At 43.7% G+C, this 22949-nt stretch overlaps 1 protein-coding gene across 1 annotated transcript in view; it reads left to right on the forward strand.

The window, feature by feature from the left end:
- The window catches only part of rap1gds1 (RAP1, GTP-GDP dissociation stimulator 1), an 82346-nt gene that overhangs the window by 13682 nt on the left and 45715 nt on the right, over positions 1 to 22949 (forward strand). Inside the window, exons 3-5 of the mRNA XM_080741261.1 lie at positions 3738 to 3860; positions 10342 to 10467; positions 17966 to 18112. Of these exons, the coding sequence (XP_080597387.1) occupies positions 3738 to 3860; positions 10342 to 10467; positions 17966 to 18112 (396 nt within the window). The remainder of the gene's footprint in view (positions 1 to 3737; positions 3861 to 10341; positions 10468 to 17965; positions 18113 to 22949) is intronic.

Consider the following 22949-nt stretch of genomic DNA (forward strand, 5'->3'; position numbering starts at 1 on the left):
AAAGAATCCGATTGGAAATCCGTTCAGGCATTCTTGAGATAATCGCCATTATGTTTTACATGTTATGTAAACAAACATGGCTGCCCTGTATGTTAGATGGGGTTGTATGGGGGTGGAACATGCAAAATCGCGATTGAAATCATGTTCACTAGATTTGATGGGGTCCAAAAAAAAAATTCAAAAAAATTTTTTTCAAATTTTTTTTTTTTTTTTTTTTTATATCCCGAACTAGTTCGGGATAGGCACTCTGGGATGCGATAATATATCCCGAACTAATTCGGGATAGGCACTCAATGAGTTAATAGTGTAACCTGATCAGAGTGTACATGTGTACATACTAGTTCAAGGAAACACCATCTACGTACAAGCTGCGAACTTGCTATTTTTGAACAAAATCTGAAAAGTCTTGGCACGAAACCTTTTTCAGATGAGGGACAACAACTAATGAGGGTGCTCAAATATATATCAATGTGTTGCATTGCCTTAGAACCCCATGCACCACCAGCGCCAGGTATAAAAACAAAACAAAGTCAAATCAAATCTAGCGTAGCTCTCATCCTTGATGTGGGACCTGAGAGTTCACGGGGGGACATTTTAATCCATTTAGAACTAGAATTATTGAATGCTTTAACTACTGAACAATAGCAGATATACAAGCTCACAGCTTGTAGATCTGCTATTTTTGAAAAATCACGAAAATGTGTGCAAATCTTTAAAGTGAACATTGGGGGGTCCCTGATACAAATTATTTTGAGACAGGGGTCCGTGGCCAAATACATATAATTCTAGGGGGTCCTTGACATGAAAGAGTTTTTTAGAACCACTGACGTAGAAACGTGTGTTTTTCCAAAAAAACCTTAGAAGGATTTAGAAGACACTTATCCACCTCTTTCCGCGGGAATTTACTGGAGAATTGTTTTCACCACACTTCCGGTTAACAGCAGACATGCAAGCTCACGTCGCGTCGCAGATGCAACCGTTGTGAGCTTGTAGATCACACTCGGCTGCGGCGCCGGAAGCTCCGTGCAACCTCTGCGCAATGCACGATGGGATGTTGGAAAGTTGTGGATAGAATTGGGTCAAAATCGGGTCGAAATACAAAATGTTCACGATTTTTTTTTAAATGGTAGATCCACAAGCTCGCAGCGCGGCACCTCGGTGCCGCGCTGTGAGCTTGTAGATCTGCTATTTCTTAAACAGTTAAAGCATGAAATAATAATACGCAATGATGTGTACCCGTTCTGAACGGGTTAAGCCACGGCTAACTGCTTAGTGATTAGTTGTTGTCCTGAAAAAAAGGGGACGTTAACGGCTTCCTGAGATTGAATAGAGGAAAGGATAGAGGGGACAGAGGGCAGTCGTTTGTCATTGTGTGGGTTTTTTTGTCTGTGTGGCGGGGAGGCTGCTGCTGCTGCTGCTGCTGCTGCTTCTTAAACCCATTTAGGCCTAGAATTATTGAATGCTTTAACCAGTGAAAAATAGCAGATATACAAGCTCACAGCATGGCACCGAGTGCAGCACTGTGAGCTTGTAGATCTGCTATTTCTTTTAAAGTCGTGAAAATGTGTGCAAATCATTGAATAATATATGCCTTTTTAGAGCGAACGTTTGTAACTCAAATTTTGCTTCTGGGGGGGTCCCTGGAACTAAATATTTTGAGATGGGGGTCCGTGGCCAAATACATATCATTTTGGGGGTCCTTCACATGAAAAGGTTTGAGAACCACTGTCATAGTAGTCTCTCAAGAACAGACTAACTGAGCTCCAGTTAAGTAGAAAAGAACCTTTTCTTTGACGATGGCTATAGCCAGATTGCTGACATAGAAACATAGGTTTTTCAAAAAAGCTTAGAAGGATTCAAAAAGACACTTATAGAATCGGGTCAAAATTCAAATGTTCATGATTTTTCAAAAATAGCAGATCTACAAGCTCGCAGCGCGGCACTCGGTGCCGTGCTGTGAGCTTGTATATCTGCTATTTTTCAATAGTTAAAGCATAAAATAATGATACACCATACTGTGTACCCGTTCTGAATGGGTTTAAGTCTCAGCTGCTGGCGCTGCCTCTGTGCCACCATGCAGGGCAGGCTGTGACGCCAGGCGTTTAGGACAGCTTGACAGCCTTGGCACCGAGACACCAGCTGCGTGTTGGAGCGGAGGTGTTGAGTGGGCACTTCTCCTTTAAAGGGATATTTTACCTCTATAACAGTTTTCTGAAAAAAAAAAAGAAAAAAAAATGTTTCTATCCACAACTTTCCAACATCCCATCGTGCATTGCGCAGAATGTGCAGGCAGCTTCCGGCGCCGCAGCCGAGAGTGATCTACAAGCTCACAACGGTTGCATCTGCACCGCGACATGAGCTTGTATGTCTGCTGTTAACCGGAAGTGTCCTGCAAATAATACTACAGTAAATTCTCGCGGAAACAGGATATTAGGGGTCTCAAACTTTTTCATGTCAAGGTCCCCCGAAATTATATGCATGCGACCGCGGACCCCCATCTCAGAATATTATGTTCCAGGGACCCCGAGAAAGAAAGATTTGAGTTACAAATGTTCGCTTTAAAAACAATATACTGTGTATATTCATAAGATTTGCACAAATGGTCACGTTTTTTTTTCCAAAATTGCAGATCTACAAGCTCATGGCACGGCACTCGTGCAACGCTATGAGCTTGTATGTGCTATTTTAGAATAGCCAATTATAAAAAAGTATGGTTAGTGGTTATGTGACAACGATGCGTTCCCGCACTTCCCGGTCTTAATGGGTACATATCCCATCATGCAACTCGGCCGCCAGAATCATGAAGCGTCTATTCTCCATTGACTCCTATTCTATGCAGTAACATAAAAGCGTCTGTATCTCTGAATAAGGTGCAAATAACGGCGAGAAGGCCGAGATCCGCTCTTTTTCAGCGCCACACTGGGCCGTGATGGTCGGCCACGGTTAGGAGTTTTGCGACCGTTTGTAAACAAACCAAACTCCACTTTAAAAAAAAGTACGATTACACAACATGCACGTGGCTTCCGGGGCTCTTCAAAATAAAGCCCAAGTGAATGGTGGCGCTGAATATCCAAATCATTTGAGTTAGATGGTGTCCAATGTGTTAAAGGGATCCCTGGCTAATACGACAAATATGCCTTAATACATTATAATTGTCCTCTATAACTACAATGTAAAATTAAAAACACCTTAATTATTTTATTTTTTCTAGAAATAGCTAATCTTTCACTCAATAGGGGAAATGCCTGTCGCAAGTTGATGATGTCATAAATGTAATTTGTGATCTATCCCTATGGAATTTATGTCATGCATGTGCAAATAAAAACAAACGTAATACTTCCTATGGTTGATATGAGCATCAAATCAATATTTCAAATGTGTTTTTTTTTTTTTTTGCACATGCATGCCATACAAATGACACATGACATTTATGACATCATCAACTTGCGACAGGCATTTCCCCTATTGAGTGAAAGATTAGCTATTTCTAGAAGAAATAAAAGGTGTTTTTAATTTTACATTGTAGTTATAGAGGACAGTTATAATGTATTAAGGCATATTTGTCGTATTAGCCAGGGATCCTTTTAAGAGTCCCGAAGTATTCGAAAAACTACCGTGACGCCGCTGAAGGCGACATCATGCATATGCCGTTGTGTCGGCACAACATAGGGGGAAAAAACAGCAGAACCTGTTGTTCTTAACCCTCCCTCCCTCCCTCCCCTCCCTCCCCCCCACAGACACAGAGGCCAGTGTGAAGCTGCGGGAGATGGGAGTGCTCCCCCTGCTGGCGACCCTGCTGACCCCCCAGACGTCCTGTACCCCCAAAGTAGCCAACATCATCGCAGAGCTGGCCAAGAACGGTAAGATTTTCCCTATTCTCTCCTGTACCCCCAAACAGGGCTTGACATTAACCTTTTTGAGGCACTTGTCCTTTTGGAGTCGGACATTGAAATGGGGGCGCGACGTTGGTGTCGTGGTTAGTGCGCATGCCCTTCTTAGGCCGACGTCAGCAAGGGGGAGAAGACGACAGCCAGCCCCATGGCCTCCCCTAAGTCAGGGGTTCCCAAACTTTTTTGTCTCAGGGCACCCCATAAATATTTCTTTTAATCCGAGGCACCCCTACATTATAATTTTCACTCCCAGCACCTTATATTTATAGCCTATCGTCGTTGTCGGGTGGAAACCTTGTGTGTCCAAAACCGTTCGTTTTGTATTTATCATCTATAAAATGTACTAAACTAGTGAAAACAGCAGATCTACAAGCACACAACGCCTCGCATCGCGAGGCATTGTGTGCTTGTAGATCGGCTGTTTTCACTAGTTTTGTGCGATAGTCTTGTATGATGAAGCAGGGCTTTGCTATTACCAAAAGACGTACACATTTGAAACTTGGAGATACGAGGTTTCTGCCCGACAGTGACAATATTTTAGTGATTATGTTGCGAGGAAAACGTTGAGATAATAGCCATTTTGGTTAGAACTGACTGAAAATAACTTTGTACTACAAGTGTAAAATGATACAAAATATTTTTTCAAGTGTCCAAATAAATCCCAATATTATCAAATTATCTCACGGCACCCCTTGACTGCCGTCGCGGCACCCCAGGGTGCACCGTCACCCACTTTGAAAACCCCTGCCCTAAGTAACAAGAAATCTTGTGAAATATAGGGTGCGTTCGGAAACCCGCACCGGGTGTGTGCTCAGTGTAGTGAGTGCAGTGGGCGTGACGTTGGAGAGTGCGTTCAGTGTGGCTTATTTACGAACGACCAGTTTTAACAAGCAGCTGTGAGCTGGGTGCTTTTTCACTCTGAACTCTGAAGGTAAACTTTCTGAAAAGCAGCAGCTGCTGCTGAGTATGCTAACGTAACGTTGCTAGGCATACCTACTGTTAATTTACATGTTGTTGATGTGTGTGAAACTATCAAGCCCAAACGACCAATTAAGCTGCAAGTGCTGTGTTTTGCGGTTATTTCCTCCATTGTTCACAGCTGAGAAGCATTCGAGACATGGCCATGAAAACCAACCAATCAGAACACCGCACCACACCACCACACCGCCAAACCCCATCTTCTGAGTAGGGTTGGTGAGTGCGTGCACTCAACACACCAGTGCGCCGCGCACTGGATTTCCGAACGACAACGCACCAAGTGCACCGAATAAACAAACGACAACATGGCACACCAGTGCGTTGAGTGCGCATTTCCGAACGCACCCATAATATCGTCAACCAATCTTCAAGGACAATGATACACAAAAGAAGAAGAAGAAGAAGACATTGTAATAGAAAGAATATCGAAAGCACATCTGTAGCTTGTAGAGCTGCAACTGTTTATTTCTATTCAATATGTGATACTTCTTGCAGCGCTGGTAATGAATGTGTTTTATCCGAGCTTAATGGCGACCGAAAGGATCCTCATGGCTGAATTCGCAGGTAACCCAGTAACAACAGTCATAGTGGTGTACTCGCCCACTAACACGGCATCACCTGAGGATGTTGAGAAGTTCTATGAGGACCTCACAACAGCAGTCCGAGGTGTCCCAGCGCACAACTTCCTGGCAATCCTTGGCGACTTCAACGCCAGGATCGGACAGGAGGATGCACCATTCCCATACCATGAGTCTACCAACCGCAACGGCGCATACCTCACAGCCCTTCTCATGGAACACCAGCTCCTGGCAGCAAACACCATGTTCAGGAAGAAAACGGGGAAGAGATGGACCTTCCGAGACCGAGCCTCGAGGCCTGGAGAGCTACCTAGGCTATATATGACAGAGTACAGCATCTTGCAATGGGCCTGGTGTACAAGATACACTACACCTCCAAGATTCCCATGTACCTGACAAACTACTTCTTAAAGGTCAAGGATGTTCACGATCATAACACCAGAGGCAGCTCCACTAATCATCATCAGCGTAGATTTAACACTAAACAAGGCGCTAACTCGTTCTCCTGCTATACCATCAACATGTGGAACGCCCTTCCACAAGCCCTAAAGGAGAGCAAATCCCTAGCCTCCTTCAAAATTGGTATGAAAAGTCACCTTCAGACAGCAGCTACCCGTGACTTGTAAACAGACTAAGCCCCCATGCTCCCCCCCCCCTTTTTCTTTGTATTCTGCCTTTTGTATTTGATGTTATGCTTTTGAAACTGATATTATCCTAGATAAAGTACTATGTTCTATCCGTCTGTCTTTCAATGTTATATGAGATACTTAAAGTGTGGTTCCTGTGGAAATAAGCCTCGGCTTTCTAGGATCTCCTTTTAGTTGACCTTGTACCAGTGATTTGTACTGTCATGAAACTGTACTTTTTTCTATTGCAAACTTCTAATAAATTCTTCAATCAATCAATCAATCAATCAGTTGGACTATATCCTAGTGAGGCTAAAGTGGAGGAATTCCATCCTGAACGCTGAGCCATACAGCACGTTCAGCTCTGTAGGCTCTGATCACCGTGTGGTCTCCATGAGGGTGCGACTGAGCCTCAGGGTCCCAAAGCCAAGCCCCAAGATTCGGCATGACTGGAAGGCATTCACGACCAATCCGGGCCTCCAAACCAGGTACACGGAGGAAGTCAGGAAGCGCTTTCGGCAGCTGGATAGGGGAGAGGAGCCCAGCCGTGAATATGGGAGATTCATCACAGCGAACGAGGAGGCGACCAGACTGTGCGTGCCAGTGCTGAACAGAGTAAGAGCACCACCACGGTCCAGACACCCGAAGGTTGTAGCAGCACGAGGCAGGTTGGAGGAAGCACGACTCAACTTTGAGCGTGAGCCAACAGAGGAGAGTCGCGAGACACTGAACGAAGCCAAACAGTCTCTCTTCAGCACCTACGACACCATCAAAGGGGAAGAAGTGATGGAAAGTGTGCGAAGAGTGCAGGCGGCGCAAGGTGAAAGGCAATACGGGGAGGCCTGGAAGGTAATAAATGAGATGACAGGGCGGAAAAGGGCCAAGGAGGGCCAGGTGGAAGGACACAGCCCAGAGGAGAGGGTGGCAACATGGTTCGACCACTTCCAGAGGCTCCTGGGAACATCAGTGGAAGAGGGAGAGGAGGAAAATATACCGACAGTCCTCCAGGGCCTGAACATCGACGATGGACCCTTCACAACCAGCGAGCTCGCCAGGGCAAAATCCACCCTGAGAGAGGGAAAGAGTGCTGGGCCGGATGGCATACCCCCAGAGGTCTTGAAGAACTGCGACCTAGACAACCTCATCCTAGACTTTTGCAACAATGCTCTACAGCACAACAAGCAACCTGAAATATGGTCTCTGTCTAACATCATCCCGGTGCCTAAAGCTGGAGACCTCTCAAAGCCAGACAACTACAGAGGCATCAGCCTGACATGTATTACAGCTAAGGTCTTCAACCGAATGATACTGAACAGGATACGGCATGCCATCGACCCTCACCTGAGAGAAAACCAAAATGGTTTTCGAGAGGAGAGAACAACCGTAGCACAGATCCTGGCATTAAGGAGATTAATAGAGGAGGTGAAAAAGGACAACCTAGCAGCTGTACTGTGCTTCATTGACTTCAAAAAGGCTTTTGATTCTATCCACAGAAGCAAGATGGTGAAGATCCTTGAGGCCTACAATGTCCCTCCCAACATTCTCCGGGCTATCGAGACCATGTACGCAAAAACAAGGGCCAAAGTGGTGACCCCAGATGGCAGCAGTGAGGTGTTTGACATCCGAGCGGGTGTAATGCAAGGAGACACCCTAGCCCCCTACCTCTTCATCATAGTTCTAGATTATGCGCTCAGGAAAGCCATAGGGGGACGAGAACAAAAGCTTGGCTTCACGCTAACACCAAGGAGGTCAAGGCGGCATCCCGCAGTAGTTCTGACAGACCTGGACTATGCGGACGACATCAGCCTGCTCTCCGACAGCATGGAACAAGCACAAGAACTCCTGAACAGGGTGGAGATAGAGTGTGCCAAAGTTGGTCTCAGGCTAAATGCTAAGAAAACTGAGGTTATCACCTATAACCTACCTGATCACTCACCTCTGACAACAACAGAAGGAGCTGTGTTGAAGGAAGTCAAGGACTTCAAGTACCTGGGCGCATGGGTCGACTCAACTGAGAAAGACCTTAAAGTAAGGAAGGCACTCGCTTGGAGGGCCCTGAACGGCATGAACATTGTATGGAACTCTAACCTCCCCCGCCAAATCAAACTTAGCTTCTTCTTTGCAACGGTGGAGTCTGTTCTCCTCTATGGCAGTGAATGCTGGACCCTGAAGCCAACCCTGCAGAAGTCTCTAGACGGGTGCTACACTAGAATGTTGCGTGCAGTACTCAACATCAACAGGAGTGCACATGTTACAAACAGGAGCCTGTATGAGGGAATACCAAAGGTAAGCGAGAAAATTGCCACCAGAAGAATGAGACTAGCAGGACACTGCCAAAGACACCAGGAGCTTCCAGCCAGCAAATTGGTACTGTGGGAGCCAACACATGGGCACCGGTCACGAGGACGTCCCACAAAAACATACGTGGACGTACTCAAGGAAGACGTAGGGACACAGAACACCAATGAGCTGGCCAGATGTATGGAGAACCGAGATGACTGGAAACAACGATGGAGGGCTCGTCTGAGGACGACCTAGATAGATAGATAGATATAATGGCGACTCGGCTTGGCACCACTGTGCCAGTGTACCAGGGCTTGGCACCACTGTGCCAGGGCTTGGCACAAAGCACCCACTGGCATTTATCTGCCTCTGTTCCTGGAAACCAAACGACCGCTGTGCTAGAAGCAAATCCCCCCCCTAGTTCCCTGTTTTCTTTTCATTTGTATCCATCAGGTCACTTCCCGGAGCTCCCTTTATGTCAGACAATGGTGTGACAGTCTCTATCAATGAGTTCTGTTGTGTTTGATAGGGAAGCACACTGTTCCTCCTCCAGAGTGCTTTATCAAGATAAACAATAGCAACCCATCCTTAGTTATGAATGAAAAACCTCCTTCCCTTCTTTCTTATTCCTCTTTTAGTATTTTTAGCAGCAGAAACGCAACAGAAAGAAACCCACACACTGGCAGACAGGACACTTCATACATGCTGGGAAAGAGTCACAGAAGAACTGTCTGACTCCAGGGGTCATCAATATGTCCGCACACAGACAATTGTATCTGTGACAAAGACTTGTTCGCGTCCGTGGCACATTTTAGATTTTCTTTTTTATATACACCATTATAATGTATTATTATCATCAGACCCTTACTGAATGTCTGAAATGAAGTCTCCAGGTTTTCTTTGGAATAAGTATGACCGTGATTTACTAACAACTAGTAGTGGTTCTCAGTGGTTTCATCTGAACCTCTGAGAGTATATATGGAACCAAATGGACCCGTAATTCCCCCGTGGCTGCTCCACCACCTGAGCCTCTGCAGTCTCCAGAGAGAGTTCCAAAACAGAGCGGAGTGTTCCTCTGACTTAGGCTGCTTCTCAGGTCCTTACATTAAACGCTACACTTCCCTCCTTTCCTTGTTAGTCCATGGGTTGACACTAAGGCGTCAGGGGCACTTGCCCGTCAGGCAAGTACAGGTCGTGTTCTACTTGCCCCGGGCCAAAGGTCTAACCCTGCCCACTTGCCCACAAAATAAGTTGTCCATTACAAAGTGATAGGTAAAGCCTGAAAGAGCCGTTAGAAGTTGGGTTAAACCAGGGGGCCAGAATTAGGGCTGTCACAATTATTACATAATCGTCTAATCGTGATTATTTGACATTATCGCAATTATTTTGTCATAATCGTCATAATCGTGAATGTTGAAAAATGTCCGAAATAGTGGAAATAGCAGATGATGCGACGCGTTGTGAGCTTGTAGATCGGCTATTTCCACTATCAAAGTTATTTTTTAAGTAGTAAGTTGTCAAATATGTCAGTAATGTATTTGTATATTTAGGTTATGTGTCATATCTACCATGTACAACTTCAAAGCCTAAAAGCCAAACAGAAATGTAATTATCAACGACAAAAACACAATTAAATCGTTAATCGCCAATTACTTGAGTGACAATTAATCGTCATGTAAAATGTCATATCGTGACAGCCCTAGTCAGAATAGTAAATGTTTGGGGGTGAACTGTCACTCAAAGTGCCGCACTAAATGACATTTTGTTGTATGTTTCATACAGTGACAAATAACCATCTTATCCCTCCCCTCCCCTCACCTCACCTCCCCTCCCCTCCCCTCTCCTCTCCTCTCCTCTCCTCTCCTCTCCTCTCCTCTCCTCTCCTCTCCTCTCCTCTCCTCTCCTCTCCTCTCCTCTCCTCTCCTCTCCTCTCCCCTCCCCTCCTCTCCTCTCCTCTCCTCTCCTCTCCTCTCCTCCCCTCCACAGAGTTCATGCGTAGCCCCTGTGTGGAGGCGGGTCTCATCCCTCCTCTGGTGCAGCTGCTGAGCTCCGCCGACCAGGAGGTTCTGTTGCAGACGGGCCGGGCCCTGGGCAACATCTGCTACGACAGCCGTAAGTTACAGCTCCCCCTGGAGGAACCTCCACAACCTACACTGGTCCAGAACCTACACCCATAAGGGCAGGGGTGGGCAATTATTTTCTCCATGGGGCCACATGAACAACAGAAAATACTGTTGAGGGCCGGGCAAGATGTGCTCCCCGCAAACTAAACACACATCTTTACCTCCGACTTCAGTAAATAAATACTTTTAGCAGTCCAATTCTTGTTGAAAACCCGGCATTCAGCATCGATTTTTTTTTTTGCCACTTTAGCTATTTTTGATGGGTAAGGTAAAGCAGGTCGTCTTGACTTGTGACCAGTCTGACCACCTGCTTATTGAGACAACATCCAATGATCACGCACACGTGCTGATGTATGCATTGCGTCCATATGTACGTTAATACAAAATGCAGCTTTAGTCCATGCATGAGGTTACATTAGAAAATGTGTTTATTTTGTAATTTGCCATTAACCCTACAAGGGCCGGTCAGAGTGAACCAAAGGGCCGCATATGGCCCCCGGGACGCATATGGCCCCCGGGACGCACAATGCCCAGGTCTGCATAAGGGGGTTCAGTAATTCATTTTCCATGGGAGGTGGGCGGCTATTTTGGCCGCACTGTTTTAGGGACGGCGAGGCGAGCGGGCGCGTTCCCGTGAAATTAATTAATCGTCCCACGAATCTTGGCCAAAGTGACCCTAGTAGTCAGGGAATATTATCAGAATGTCCAAATCTGTGAATAAATTCCTTACTAAGAAACGTCTTCACCATTGTGTTTGTAAAGGTGTCTACTGTCTAGTAACATATCTAACAAAGTCTGGCATTTAAATTCCCTAAATTGTATTATAAACGGCCTGCCAGCAACGTCTAACCATAATTCCGAATAATATTTTCAGGATATCGTGTCCCTTTACACGTCCGGTTACATTTGGTAGTGTGAAATAACAGTTGTATTTTGTTCAGAGCACACACCTGAAAAAAAGGCCGTTAATATTAAATATTGATGATGATAGTTAGAAAAAAAATTGTTTAAATGCGATGCCCATGTATGTGTCTTTGTTATGGTCCGACCGTAAGTACATGTCAGGAGATATTAGTCTGCCCTTGGGTGTTTTAATATTTTCTAATTGTGGCCCCCTTTGAAAAAAGTTTGGACACCCCTGCCCTGGTATACAGGGAAAAAGAAAAACTTTGGTTTAGTGATGAGTCATCACTTTTCACAGTTTCTGGGGACTGTTTTAGCCCAAGGATTTTTTTTATCTTTTTTTTTTTTTTTTTGCAAAACACTTGGTTGCAATGGTTTCAGAATCATGAAAAACCCCTAGTTTGACCCCTCACATTCTACATAAAGCATTTTATTTTCTGTATCTTAAAGTATAGTAAGTGAACGGGACCCCAACTTTCAGCTGCTGTCAAAAAGTCCCCTAGGGATTTTGAATTTCTAACTTTGTTAGATATGTTACTAGACACCTTTACAAACACATTGGTGAAGACATTTCTCGGTAAGGAATTTATTCACAGAATGTAATTAATATTCTCTCACTATGGACGTAACAACAAACTTTGGGGCGTTTATACAAAGATGTGGGCCGAACGCGTTGCTTGTAGATCGGCTATTCTCAGCATGCGACCAAGTGTAAATCTAATCTGCCATTACGGCACCATCAAGGCACCGCCCAAAATACATTTTAATCGACTAAAACTAGACTAAAGTTAAAACTTTTTTAGATGACCAAATTAATGACTAAAACGAAATGACACATTTCATTCAAAAGACTGACTACAACCATAGACTGTAAAAAAAATATGGACGGTGTTAAGCCATTAGTTTCTATGCTGTGAAAATGACCCTTTTTTTACGGGTGCCGCCATCATTTTAGAAATCAACGTTCATTGGTAGAAAATGGTATCATCTCGAATGCTATTGGCTGCCAACGGTCACATGCAACCGCAGGGATACATGGGAGAATGTGGTGTTGAGCTTGCCAAATAAAGCACACGAAGAAGAACCATCACAAGCCTATATGATCACAAGCCCCTCCTGCAGCATACCCTGCTTTAGCATCAAATATAACATAAATTGGACCATATTCTCCCCAAACACATGTCATGGTGATTGAAACGAGGCTTTAAACTAGCGACAGGAACCATGAAGTACTTATGAAAAGGTCAGAACGGGTACACTATATTGTGTATAATTATTTTATGCTTTAACTATTGAAAAATAGCAGATATACAAGCTCACAGCGCGGCACCGAATGCCGCGCTGCGAGCTTGTAGATCTGCTATTTTTGAAAAAATCGTGAAAATTTGAATTTTTACCAGATTGTGTGTCTTTTGAATCCTTCTAAGATTTTTTTGAAAAACCCTATGTTTCTATGTCAGCAATCTAGCCAGCCATCGTCAAAGAAAAGGTCCTTTTCACTTAACTGGAGCTCAGTTATATTAGTCTGTTCTTGAGAGACTACTGTGTCAGTGGTTCTCAAACCTTTTCATTTGAAGGACCCCCAAAATGATATGTATTTGGCCACGGACCCCCATCTCAAAATATTTAGTTCCAGGGACCACCCAGAAGCAAAATTTGAGATTTTCACAAATTTTCACAACGTTTAAAAAAAATTGCAGATATACAAGCTTGCAGCGCGGCACTCGGTGCCACACTGTGAGCTTGTATATCTGCTATTTTTCACTGGTTAAAGCATTCAATAATTCTAGGCCTAAATGGGTTACGGTAAGAAAATCAAATGTAAAAGTTCTGGGGAATAGGATGGAATCCTATGGAGAACATCGCAGCGCAACTAGCGGCCAATCATGCTTCATTTTAAATCCTGACGCCTGCCCCCCCCCCCCCCCCCCCCCCCTCCCCCCTGACTACAACAACATAAAAATGTGCATTGCTAGGGAGGGGTCAGTTTGCTGTGTCTTTACACAAGGAGACGTTTGATTGCAGCTGTCATTTCTGCAGCATAGTTCCTGTTCTGGAGGAGGGTGGATGTCAGTGGTATGTGTGGGCAGGGGCGTCACAACGGGGGGGAAAGTGGGACTGAGTTACCAGGGCCCAAGGTGGAGGAGGGGCCTGGAATTATTTTGTACTTTAGCTATTGAAAAATAGCAGATATACAAGCTCACAGCGCGGCACAGAGTGCCGCGCTGCGAACTTGTAGATCTGCTATTTTCGTGAAAATAAGTCGTGAAAATGTGTGCAAATCTTTGAATACATGTATTTTTTAAGTGGACATTTCTAACTCAAATTTTGCTTCTGGGGGGTGGTCCCTGGAACTAAATATTTTGAGATGGGGGGGATCCGTGGCCAAATACATATCATTTTGGGGGTCCTTCACGTGAAAAGGTTTGAGCACCACTGACATATAGAAACATAGGTTTTTCAAAGACTTTTTCACGATTGAAAAATAGCAGATCTACAAGCTCGCAGCGCGGCACTCGGTGCCGCGCTGTGAGCTTGTATATCTGCTATTTTTCAATAGTTAAAGCACAAAATAACGCAGTGAGTGAATCCTTGTACCCAGGGCCCAGAATATGGTGCGACACCCCTGTGTGTGAGACACGGTGACAGCACCAGACATTTGTTAAAACGTGCGGTGGTGGGGGGGGGGGGACCCCTTATATGTTATCAGGGGAACAGCTGCATCCTTCCTTAATGCTACATGTGTTCTGTTTCCCAAACCGTGGCTCGGGACCCATTAGTGGGTCACAGATACATTTGCTATGGGTCACGACGTCTCGCAGAACAATCCCATTTCCTTTTTTTTCCTACATGAAGAAATACGTACACATTAGGGATGTTCCTAGCGACTAATTTCACTGACGTGTACACGACAATTTTGAAACTATTAAAAATATATTTAATAGAATAACCGAATTTTATTTACAAACCGAATAGTGAGATCAGCCCCGTTTAGTCGGATAACCGAATAATGGCGCACATCCCTAGTACACATCAGGATTAGATAAACGATTAGATAAAAGATGAAGATGTGCTGCGTGGGTCTGTGAGTATGCTCTGTGGAGAGGGTAAAGGCCTCTCCATACTTCGACCGAAATGTTCGGTGAGTTGTGTTTTCCGACGTGCAAATTTCCGAACTCTCGTTCGGTCCAATGCTTTTCAGAAGTCCCGAGGGATATCATTTTATGGTAGAAAAGGACCTTTTGACCGAAAACGGCGGTTTCGGTCAACTCCGTGGTGGTGGGTATGAAAAAGTGATAAAAAAAATATAGGGTGGTGAACTTAGAAAGGATCCATGGCCAGCTCTGTTCAGTTTGAAATTTGAAAAAAAAAAAATAATCAAAAATATTAACTCAGTCGGTGCCATATGTAAAGTGGGACCTCTTATATTGCCGTTTCGCCACCAAAGGGTTAAAAAAATAGTGTGCACGCTGGTGCACGAATTCGTGCACAGATCATGCACTATGCATGACCATGCTTTTCACAGCTTTCAAACAAAAAAATCTGCTTGGAAATCCGTTCAGGCATTCAGGAGATAGCAGCCCTTATGTTTTCTTCAAATGTAAACAAACATGGCTGCCATGTTTGAAAGATGGGGTTGGTATGGGGGTTAAACATGCAATTTCGCGATCGCGATCATGCCTAGTACATTGTTGGAGGTCCAAAAAATGTAAAAAAAAAATATATAGGCCTATATATATTTATATATATATATATATATATATATATATATATATATTTTTTTTTTTTTTAAGTCGATAAAAGTCGATTGGTAGGGAAGGCCATAGTTAAAAAGTCTATTATAGAAGTCGATTTTTTTGGCACTGAAAAAGTTAAACTTTTTGTTATTATTTTAAGATGTTGACATCTGAATGTATAGTGTTTTATTGAGTAAATCACATGACTTGGCACCAGCGCTGCATTTGATAACTTCTCCGGGCAAAGGAGGCATACATGGTTTGGGGCTCGTAGCATAAATTCCAAATATCATCACATTATCTCGCTGCGTCCCTTGACTGCCGCCAGGGCACCCCAGGGTGCCTGCATGGGCACCCACTTTGAAAAGCCCGGGTTTAAAGGCCCTTTCCCACTGGTCCTGCTAAAGGGGAGCGGGCAGGCGTCCCAGTCAGACATGCTGCTTACGGGGGTCGGGTTGGTGGCGGAGGTGCCAGGAGACTCGCCGGGAGACTGAGAAAGCAAGGCATACTAAAATGTGCGATGAGTCATCCGGCTCTTCTTGGCAGCTTCTTCTCCATCCGATCCGAACACCCCCATCCTTTCATTTTGTTTTCTCTCTCTTTTTTTTGCGCTCCAAATAAGAGAATAGGCTGAACAGCTGAACACCATAACATGGGCCAGACAAAAAGCAGTGGGTGTGAATTCAGCAGGTGTTGCAATATGCAAGGGGGGGGAGGGGTTCCCCCGGGGGTTTTCAGCTCGAGACCCTAAAGATAGGCTTGATAAAGATATAGCACCTTTCTAAACAGTATGAAGTGAAAGTATGAAGTGTTGCACAGAGAAATCACGCTTTAAAACAAAAACAAGGAAAACTAATTACAATTCAAGCGAATAATTGAATTTTTCCAGTGCTGTAAACCAGTGGTTATCAAATTATTTTTGGGGGTCCCCAGATGATTAACTTAATGTGCAACATTGTTTTCTACACTCAACAGTAAACAAACAGGCATGACGTTTAAGTGTATAGGGGGTATCTGCACATTTCTAAAGTGACAATTTAAGGACTTTTTAATCCTAACCTCTAAAATGCCAAATTTTCAAATATTAGAGGTAGAAATTGTGAAAATAGCCGATCTACATGCTCACAACGCCTCGCGTTGTGAGGCGTTGTGAGCTTGTAGAGCGTCCCCCCAGCCAGACACGGTCGCCTTGGAAAACAAGGAAGTGCTGATTAGATAGAATCCATTTACTTGTACGTCGTCTATTTCTCGCTTAAAATATAAAAAAAAAAAAAAAAATCTTGAGAGCAACGTTTAGTTGTAAATGTTGCTGTGTGTTTGTTTACGTGGCTGACATGTTGGATATGGCACAAGATTCACGCATCGCAGCTTGACTGCAGCAGGTGCTCTGAGTCTTTGATTAGGCAGCGGTCTGTTATAGAGCAGAGCGGTCAGTTATCAGGGAATATCGGACCTCTGATTTCAGCGATTGACCAATCAGAATCAAGCATTCAAACAAGCCGGGTAATAACGTCATTTAATGCTATCAGATAGAACTGTTCTGTTTGGATGTATGGGCTGTCAAGGCCAGAAAGTCGTTTTTTTGCCACTCAGTAGGCGTTCTCGCATAACTTCCGGGTATGATGATGATATTGTTTGGATCCCATTTTAATTTAATTGTGTCTGACTTTGATTTGAAGGCCTCAGGTTCTACACATCAACACCAGGCTACTTGGAATTCCCCCTTTCCTTGGGTGAAAAAGTCCATTCACAGCCATTTAGAAAACAGTTCAAACATGTCACTGTTGGGACGTGAAAGGTGTTTACTGTTCTATCGCCTCCATGATCGTTTGATATCGACTCCTTTTTTTTAAAGATTTGATTTGTTTTGAGCTTTTATGCCTTTATTGATAGGACAGTAGACCGTCAGGAAATGGGGGGAGAGATGGGGAGCGACAAACGGCAAAGGTCGTCCGGATCGGGAATCGAACCAGCGGCGCCGCCAGGCATTCATGCCTATGTGGCAATGCGGTATGCGCCTGGACCAGTAGGCCAGGGGGCGCCCTATATCGACTCCTTTTTGCACGTATATTTGATATTGATTTCAATGTTGTTGTTTTTCTTTTTTTTACTGCTTACCTTAACCCATTTAGGCCTGAACACATTATGACGCAATATTTTATGCTTTAAATATAAAAAAATAGCAGATATACAAGCTCACAGCGCGGCACCGAGTGCCGCGCTGCCAGCTTGTAGATCTGCTATTTTTGAAAAATCGTGAAAATTAGAATTTTGACCCGATTCTAAGTGTCTTTTGAATCCTTCTAAGATTTTTGGAAAAAAAACTATGTTTCTATGTCAGCAATCTGGCCAGCCATCGTCAAAGAAAAGGTCCTTTTCACTTGACTGGAGCTCAGCTAGTCTGTTCTTGAGAGACTACTATGTCAGTGGTTCTCAAACCTTTTCATGTGAAGGACCCCCAAAATGATATTTATTTGGCCACGGACCCCCATTTCAAAATATCTAGTTCCAGGGACCACCCAGAAGCAAAATTTGAGTTACAAATGTTCGCTTTGAAAATACATATATTCAAAGATTTGCACGACATTTTCACCAACCTTTTCAAAAATAGCAGATCTACAAGCTCGCAGCGCGGCACTCGGTGCCGCGCTGTGAGCTTGTAGATCTGCTATTTTTCACTGGTTAAAGCATTCAATAAGTCTAGGCCTGAATGGGGTTAACCTTAATTTGCATTTCTTTCAGGTTGTGTCTTGTCTTGGTTTTTGTGTTCTTTTTATCTTTTATAATTTTCGTTCCTCTGCTTTACGTTGTGCTTTTGATTTGATCCCTGACCCTTTTGTTTTGCAGATGAGGGCAGGACCGCGGTCGACCAGCAGGGCGGGGCTCACGTAGTAGCGGAGCACATTAAGTCCCTCTACCTAGATACTGACCCCACCAATCAGAAGCTGTTGACTGTGTTTTGTGGCATGCTGATGAACTATAGCAATGATAATGGTAATTTCAAAAGACAAACACACATTCTTTTTTTTAAATAATGTCATACATTTTAACTCATACAGGGCCAGATTTCCAAAATATGAATATGAATGTGCGCTTATAACGCCAGGAAATAGCTATTTTGTATCCCCCCAGACCACCTTAACCAGACCACCTTAACGAATGCACGTTCATCATACCATACCACCAGATGACCACTAGAGACCACCATACACCATACACTGACATGGTCCCATGTTAAGCCTGTTTAAATCCACATAACAGGATGAGACGCTGACTTGGTCCTCATTGACTTAACATGGACGGGCCGCCGGTCACCATTTCAGCTCAATACTGTTCAATTCGTGCTTGATCGTCTCAAACCACCATTGGTATGGGCATCGGGACGTATATAGATGCCACACAGAAAGTTTCAGAATCAAAATCCGACCTAGTGAAGCTACGTGAGGGTCGGATGGTTGCATTGAGGCTAACGCTAGCAGAGGCCTGTTGTCAACAGGAAGCCCTGGTTTAAAGCTGACGTCATAATCGTATCCTTTTTTTTCACGGTTTACGTGTGGACATTAGCTGAGGTAAGCTAACCATTTCGCTCCGTCTATAAACACATATTAAAAGCTTAAACAATGCTTTTATATAAAAGTCGCTCCGAGTCGCTCGGCACCAAACGCCATAGTGAACTAGTCGCTCGTAAAGTCGCCCGGCGCTAACTGAGTTAATACAATCAAACAAATCTTAAGAAATTCCATACATGAAATTAACAAATAAATATATAATTAAGAAGTAGTGAAAATAGCCAATCTATGTGCGCTTGTAGATCTGCTATTTTCACTAGTTGAACGTCCCGGTTGAACGTCCAATGTCTCTTTTGGGTCTCGAACTGAAAAGTTTGGAAACCACTGAACTGAACGTGCCTAATGCAACCTAAATAACACCGCTTGATCAGCTTTATTTTATTTATTTTTTTATTACCGTAATCTGACCCTAACCCATCCAAATCTAACGAGAGGCTTTGTAATTAATGAATTGAAATCAATTGCATGTTTGAGAATTATTTGAGAAGCAAATATATTTGAGCTAAAACGCATTTTGGTGTATGAGTGCATTTATCAAACTCCCATCCACTGGATCGAACAAACAAGCGGTCTGATTCTCCCATTCTGCGTGCACTGTGATATCTTCGGTACGCCTGAAAATCATACATTTAGATTGAAAACGGTTCCGTGGTGCAAACACTAACACAGGATTAATCAAAATTAAGGGAATCAAATCAAATGAATGATTTAATTAATTTTTAAAAATTGCACTACCACCTGGCCAAGCCTTTTTCCTGCAGGAAACCCTGTACTTAATCAAACTTTCCCATCCACTGGGCCGATCGAACAAGTGGCCTGACATCTTGTCTGTGTGCACCGGTATGATCGGTACGGCTTGGAAGTCATAGATTGAAAACGGTTCCGTGGTGCAAACACTAACGCAGGATTAACCCATTCAGAACGGGTTATTATTTTATGCTTTAACTATTGAAAAATAGCAGATATACAAGCTCACAGCGAGCTTGTATATCTGCTATTTTCGAAAAATCGTGAAAATTAGAATTTTGAGTCTTTTGAATCCTCCTATGGTTTTTAAAAAAAAACCTATGTTTCTATGTCAGCAATCTGGCCAGCCATCGTCAAAGAAAAGGTCCTTTTCACTTAACTGGAGCTCAGTTAGTCTGTTCTTGAGAGACTACTATGTCAGTGGTTCTCAAACCTTTTCATGTGAAGGACCCCAACAATGATATTTATTAGGCCACGGACCCCCATCTCAAAATATCTAGTTCCAGGGATCCCCCCAGAAGCAAAATTTGAGTTACAAACGTTCGCTTTGAAAATACATATATTCAAAGATTTGTACACATTTTCACGACTTTTTTCAAAAATAGCAGATTGCGAGCTTGTATATCTGCTATTTTTCACTGGTTAAAGCATTCAATAATTCTAGGCCTAAATGGATTAAAATGCGCGAGAGAGCGGGGGGTGTTTTTCAGTTCTTTCTTTCTTTATTTTGGGGGGGGGGGGTGGGAGCAGCAGCTGCTGTGCCATCCTTGGTGCCAGCAGTGCCATGGAGGGAGCAGTAAGTACGCTCTGTAATGTGACAGCCTCAAAGAGGCTGCCAAGGCTCCGCTGGCAGCCAGGCCCTGATCCATCCGACCGGGTGGAGGTGGACAGGGGCGTCGCACCAAAGTCTGGGCCCCGGGTACAAGGATTCACTGTGGGGCCCCTGTGCTTCTTTAACTATTGAAAAATAGCAGATATACAAGCTCACAACGCGGCACAGAGTGCCGCGCTGCGAGCTTGTAGATCTGCTATTTTTGAAAAAATCATGAAAATCTTTGAATATTTAAAATCCTTCTAAGTTTTTTTTTTTAAGATTTATGTTTCCAATAATGCCTCCCCCTGGCCAGCCGGGGCGCCTGATGGAGGGGAAAGGAACTGGTTGGAATAACGTGTTCCTTCCACGCGCTACGTCCAAACCAGGGAAATCTCCACTGTCAGGTGAAAAGAAGCAACTTGGACTCCTCATGCATAGAAGGAAGCATGAGGTCAGTCCGTTGTCTCCCCAGGCGTGGCAGAGGGAGAGCAGAGCCCAGGATTACATAGGCAATTAGCACTGGGTGAAAAAATGGGTTACAAAATTGTGGGATAAAAATTTAAGAAAAAAAAAAAAAGATCTATGTTTCGATGTCATTGGAGCTCAAAACTTTTCATGTAACGGACCCCCCAGAAATGATATGTATTTGGCCACGGACCCGCATCTCAAAATATTTAGTTCCAGGGACCCCCCCCCCCCCCCCCCAGAAGCAAAATTTGAGTTACAAATGTTCGCTTAAAAAATACATTATATTCAAAGATTTGCACACATTTTCACGACTTTTCAAAAATAGCAGATCTACAAGTTCACAGCGCGGCACTCGGTGCCGCGCTGTGAGCTTGTAGATCTGCTATTTTTCAATAATTAAAGTATAAAATAATTAAGGCCCCTCCAACACCTTGGGCCCTGGTTACTCCGTCCCACTCCCCCCCCCTTGTGACGCCCGTGGAGGTGGAGGAGATGTATGGGCTTTCTTTCACCGGGTGGGGGCTTGTGATGGTGCAGGGCACTGCGTCAGCATCCACACACACACACACACACACACACACACACACACACACACACACACACACACACACACACACACACACACACACACATGCACGTTTGTACGTAGGGATGGAGCTCGATAACCCGATAACAAATGTATTGAGTACCCATTATCAATAAGCTTTGGGCTTATCAAGCTTGTCATCGAGCATACAGTAGAGGCCCATCATGTCATGTTTAAACAATCAAGACAAGAGGCGATCAAGACATTATTACAGTACCATTCATAATATGAATCCATTTTACACTTATTGCACACTAAGGAATGATTGTTTTAATGATATATAAATGATAATATTTGTTACTTTTGTCAATCGTCGTCTTCATAGATGGTGGTCAGCAACAAACTCACAGTCACAACAACTGGCCGATAAAAAAAAGATACCGGTTCTGTTCAGAATTTGTCGTCTCACATCTTTCCACAAAATAATAGAAAACGCGGGATTGTTAAAAGCCCGGCTCAATAAGCAGGATTGATAAGCTGCTCATTATCAATACAAATTAACAAGCTCCATCCTTATTCCTACATCCACGCGCGCAGGGATGTGGAGTTCACAAGTAGGCCTGTCACGACTATTACATAATCGTCTAATCGCAATTATTTGACATAATCGCAGATATTTTGGTCATAATTGTTTCCATGTTGAACAATTTTCAAATATTTTCAAAAATAGTGGAAATAGCATCTACTAGCTCACAACGCAAGCTTGTAGATCGGCTATTCCCCTATTATTATTATTATTTTTTTTAAGTGTAAAGTTGTCAAAAATGTCAGTCATTTCTTTGTATTTTTAGGTATGTGTCATATCTGCCTACGAGCCAAACAGAAATGTAATTGTCAACGACGGAAACACAATTAAATCGTTAATCGCAATTATTTGAGTGATAACTAATCGGCGTGTAAAATGTTAAAAAGTTTCAAGAAAAGTTAATAAGGGCAAAGACTAGAGAAAGACAATGTCAAATATAGAACTAGAATAAAATCGGGTTGGAATATGCCTCTTGCGCAAGTGGAGAAACATTTGCGGCAGCTATCAATAGCAGTAGTCCGGGCATTTCGGGCAGTATTTTGATGGAATCGTGCACTTGAAGCATGAAATTTGGCACACAGTTAGAACATGCCATATGGAACATCTCTGGCTATAGGGCCATCGCAGATTTGTCTTGGGAAACTTGTGGGAGCCAATCAAAGTTGGACTCTCATAGACATAAAATAATTAAAAAAAAAAGAGACCCTGAGGGCCCAACTTTGATTGGCTCCCACAAGTTTCCCAAGACAAATCTGCGATTGCTCTATTGCCAAAAATGTTCCATATTGCATGTTCTGTGTACCAAATGACATGCTTCTATCGTAAAGTGCACAATCTTGCCCGAAACGCTCCAACTACAGCAGATACTATGCAAGATCCTCCTCGACAAGGTCTCTTGTCTGGAGTTTATCCCTCCCTGTTGATTAGATTTCTGTCACCCTCCTCATCTCTGTAAGGTGATTCTGACTCCTCTCCACCTCCCCATCCATCCATGTGTCTTAATGAACTAAATCTAAATGCTTTCCTCCTCCTCTTCTGTCTCATGTACTGTAGCATCTCTAGAGCCCTGTGGCAGTGACCAGGGAGACGCGTCTACACCGTTCTTTTCTTTTGGTTTTGGG

Source organism: Nannobrachium achirus (genome assembly GCF_963921795.1).
Source record: "Nannobrachium achirus genome assembly, chromosome: 14".
NCBI classification, from domain to species: Eukaryota; Metazoa; Chordata; class Actinopteri; order Myctophiformes; family Myctophidae; genus Nannobrachium; species Nannobrachium achirus.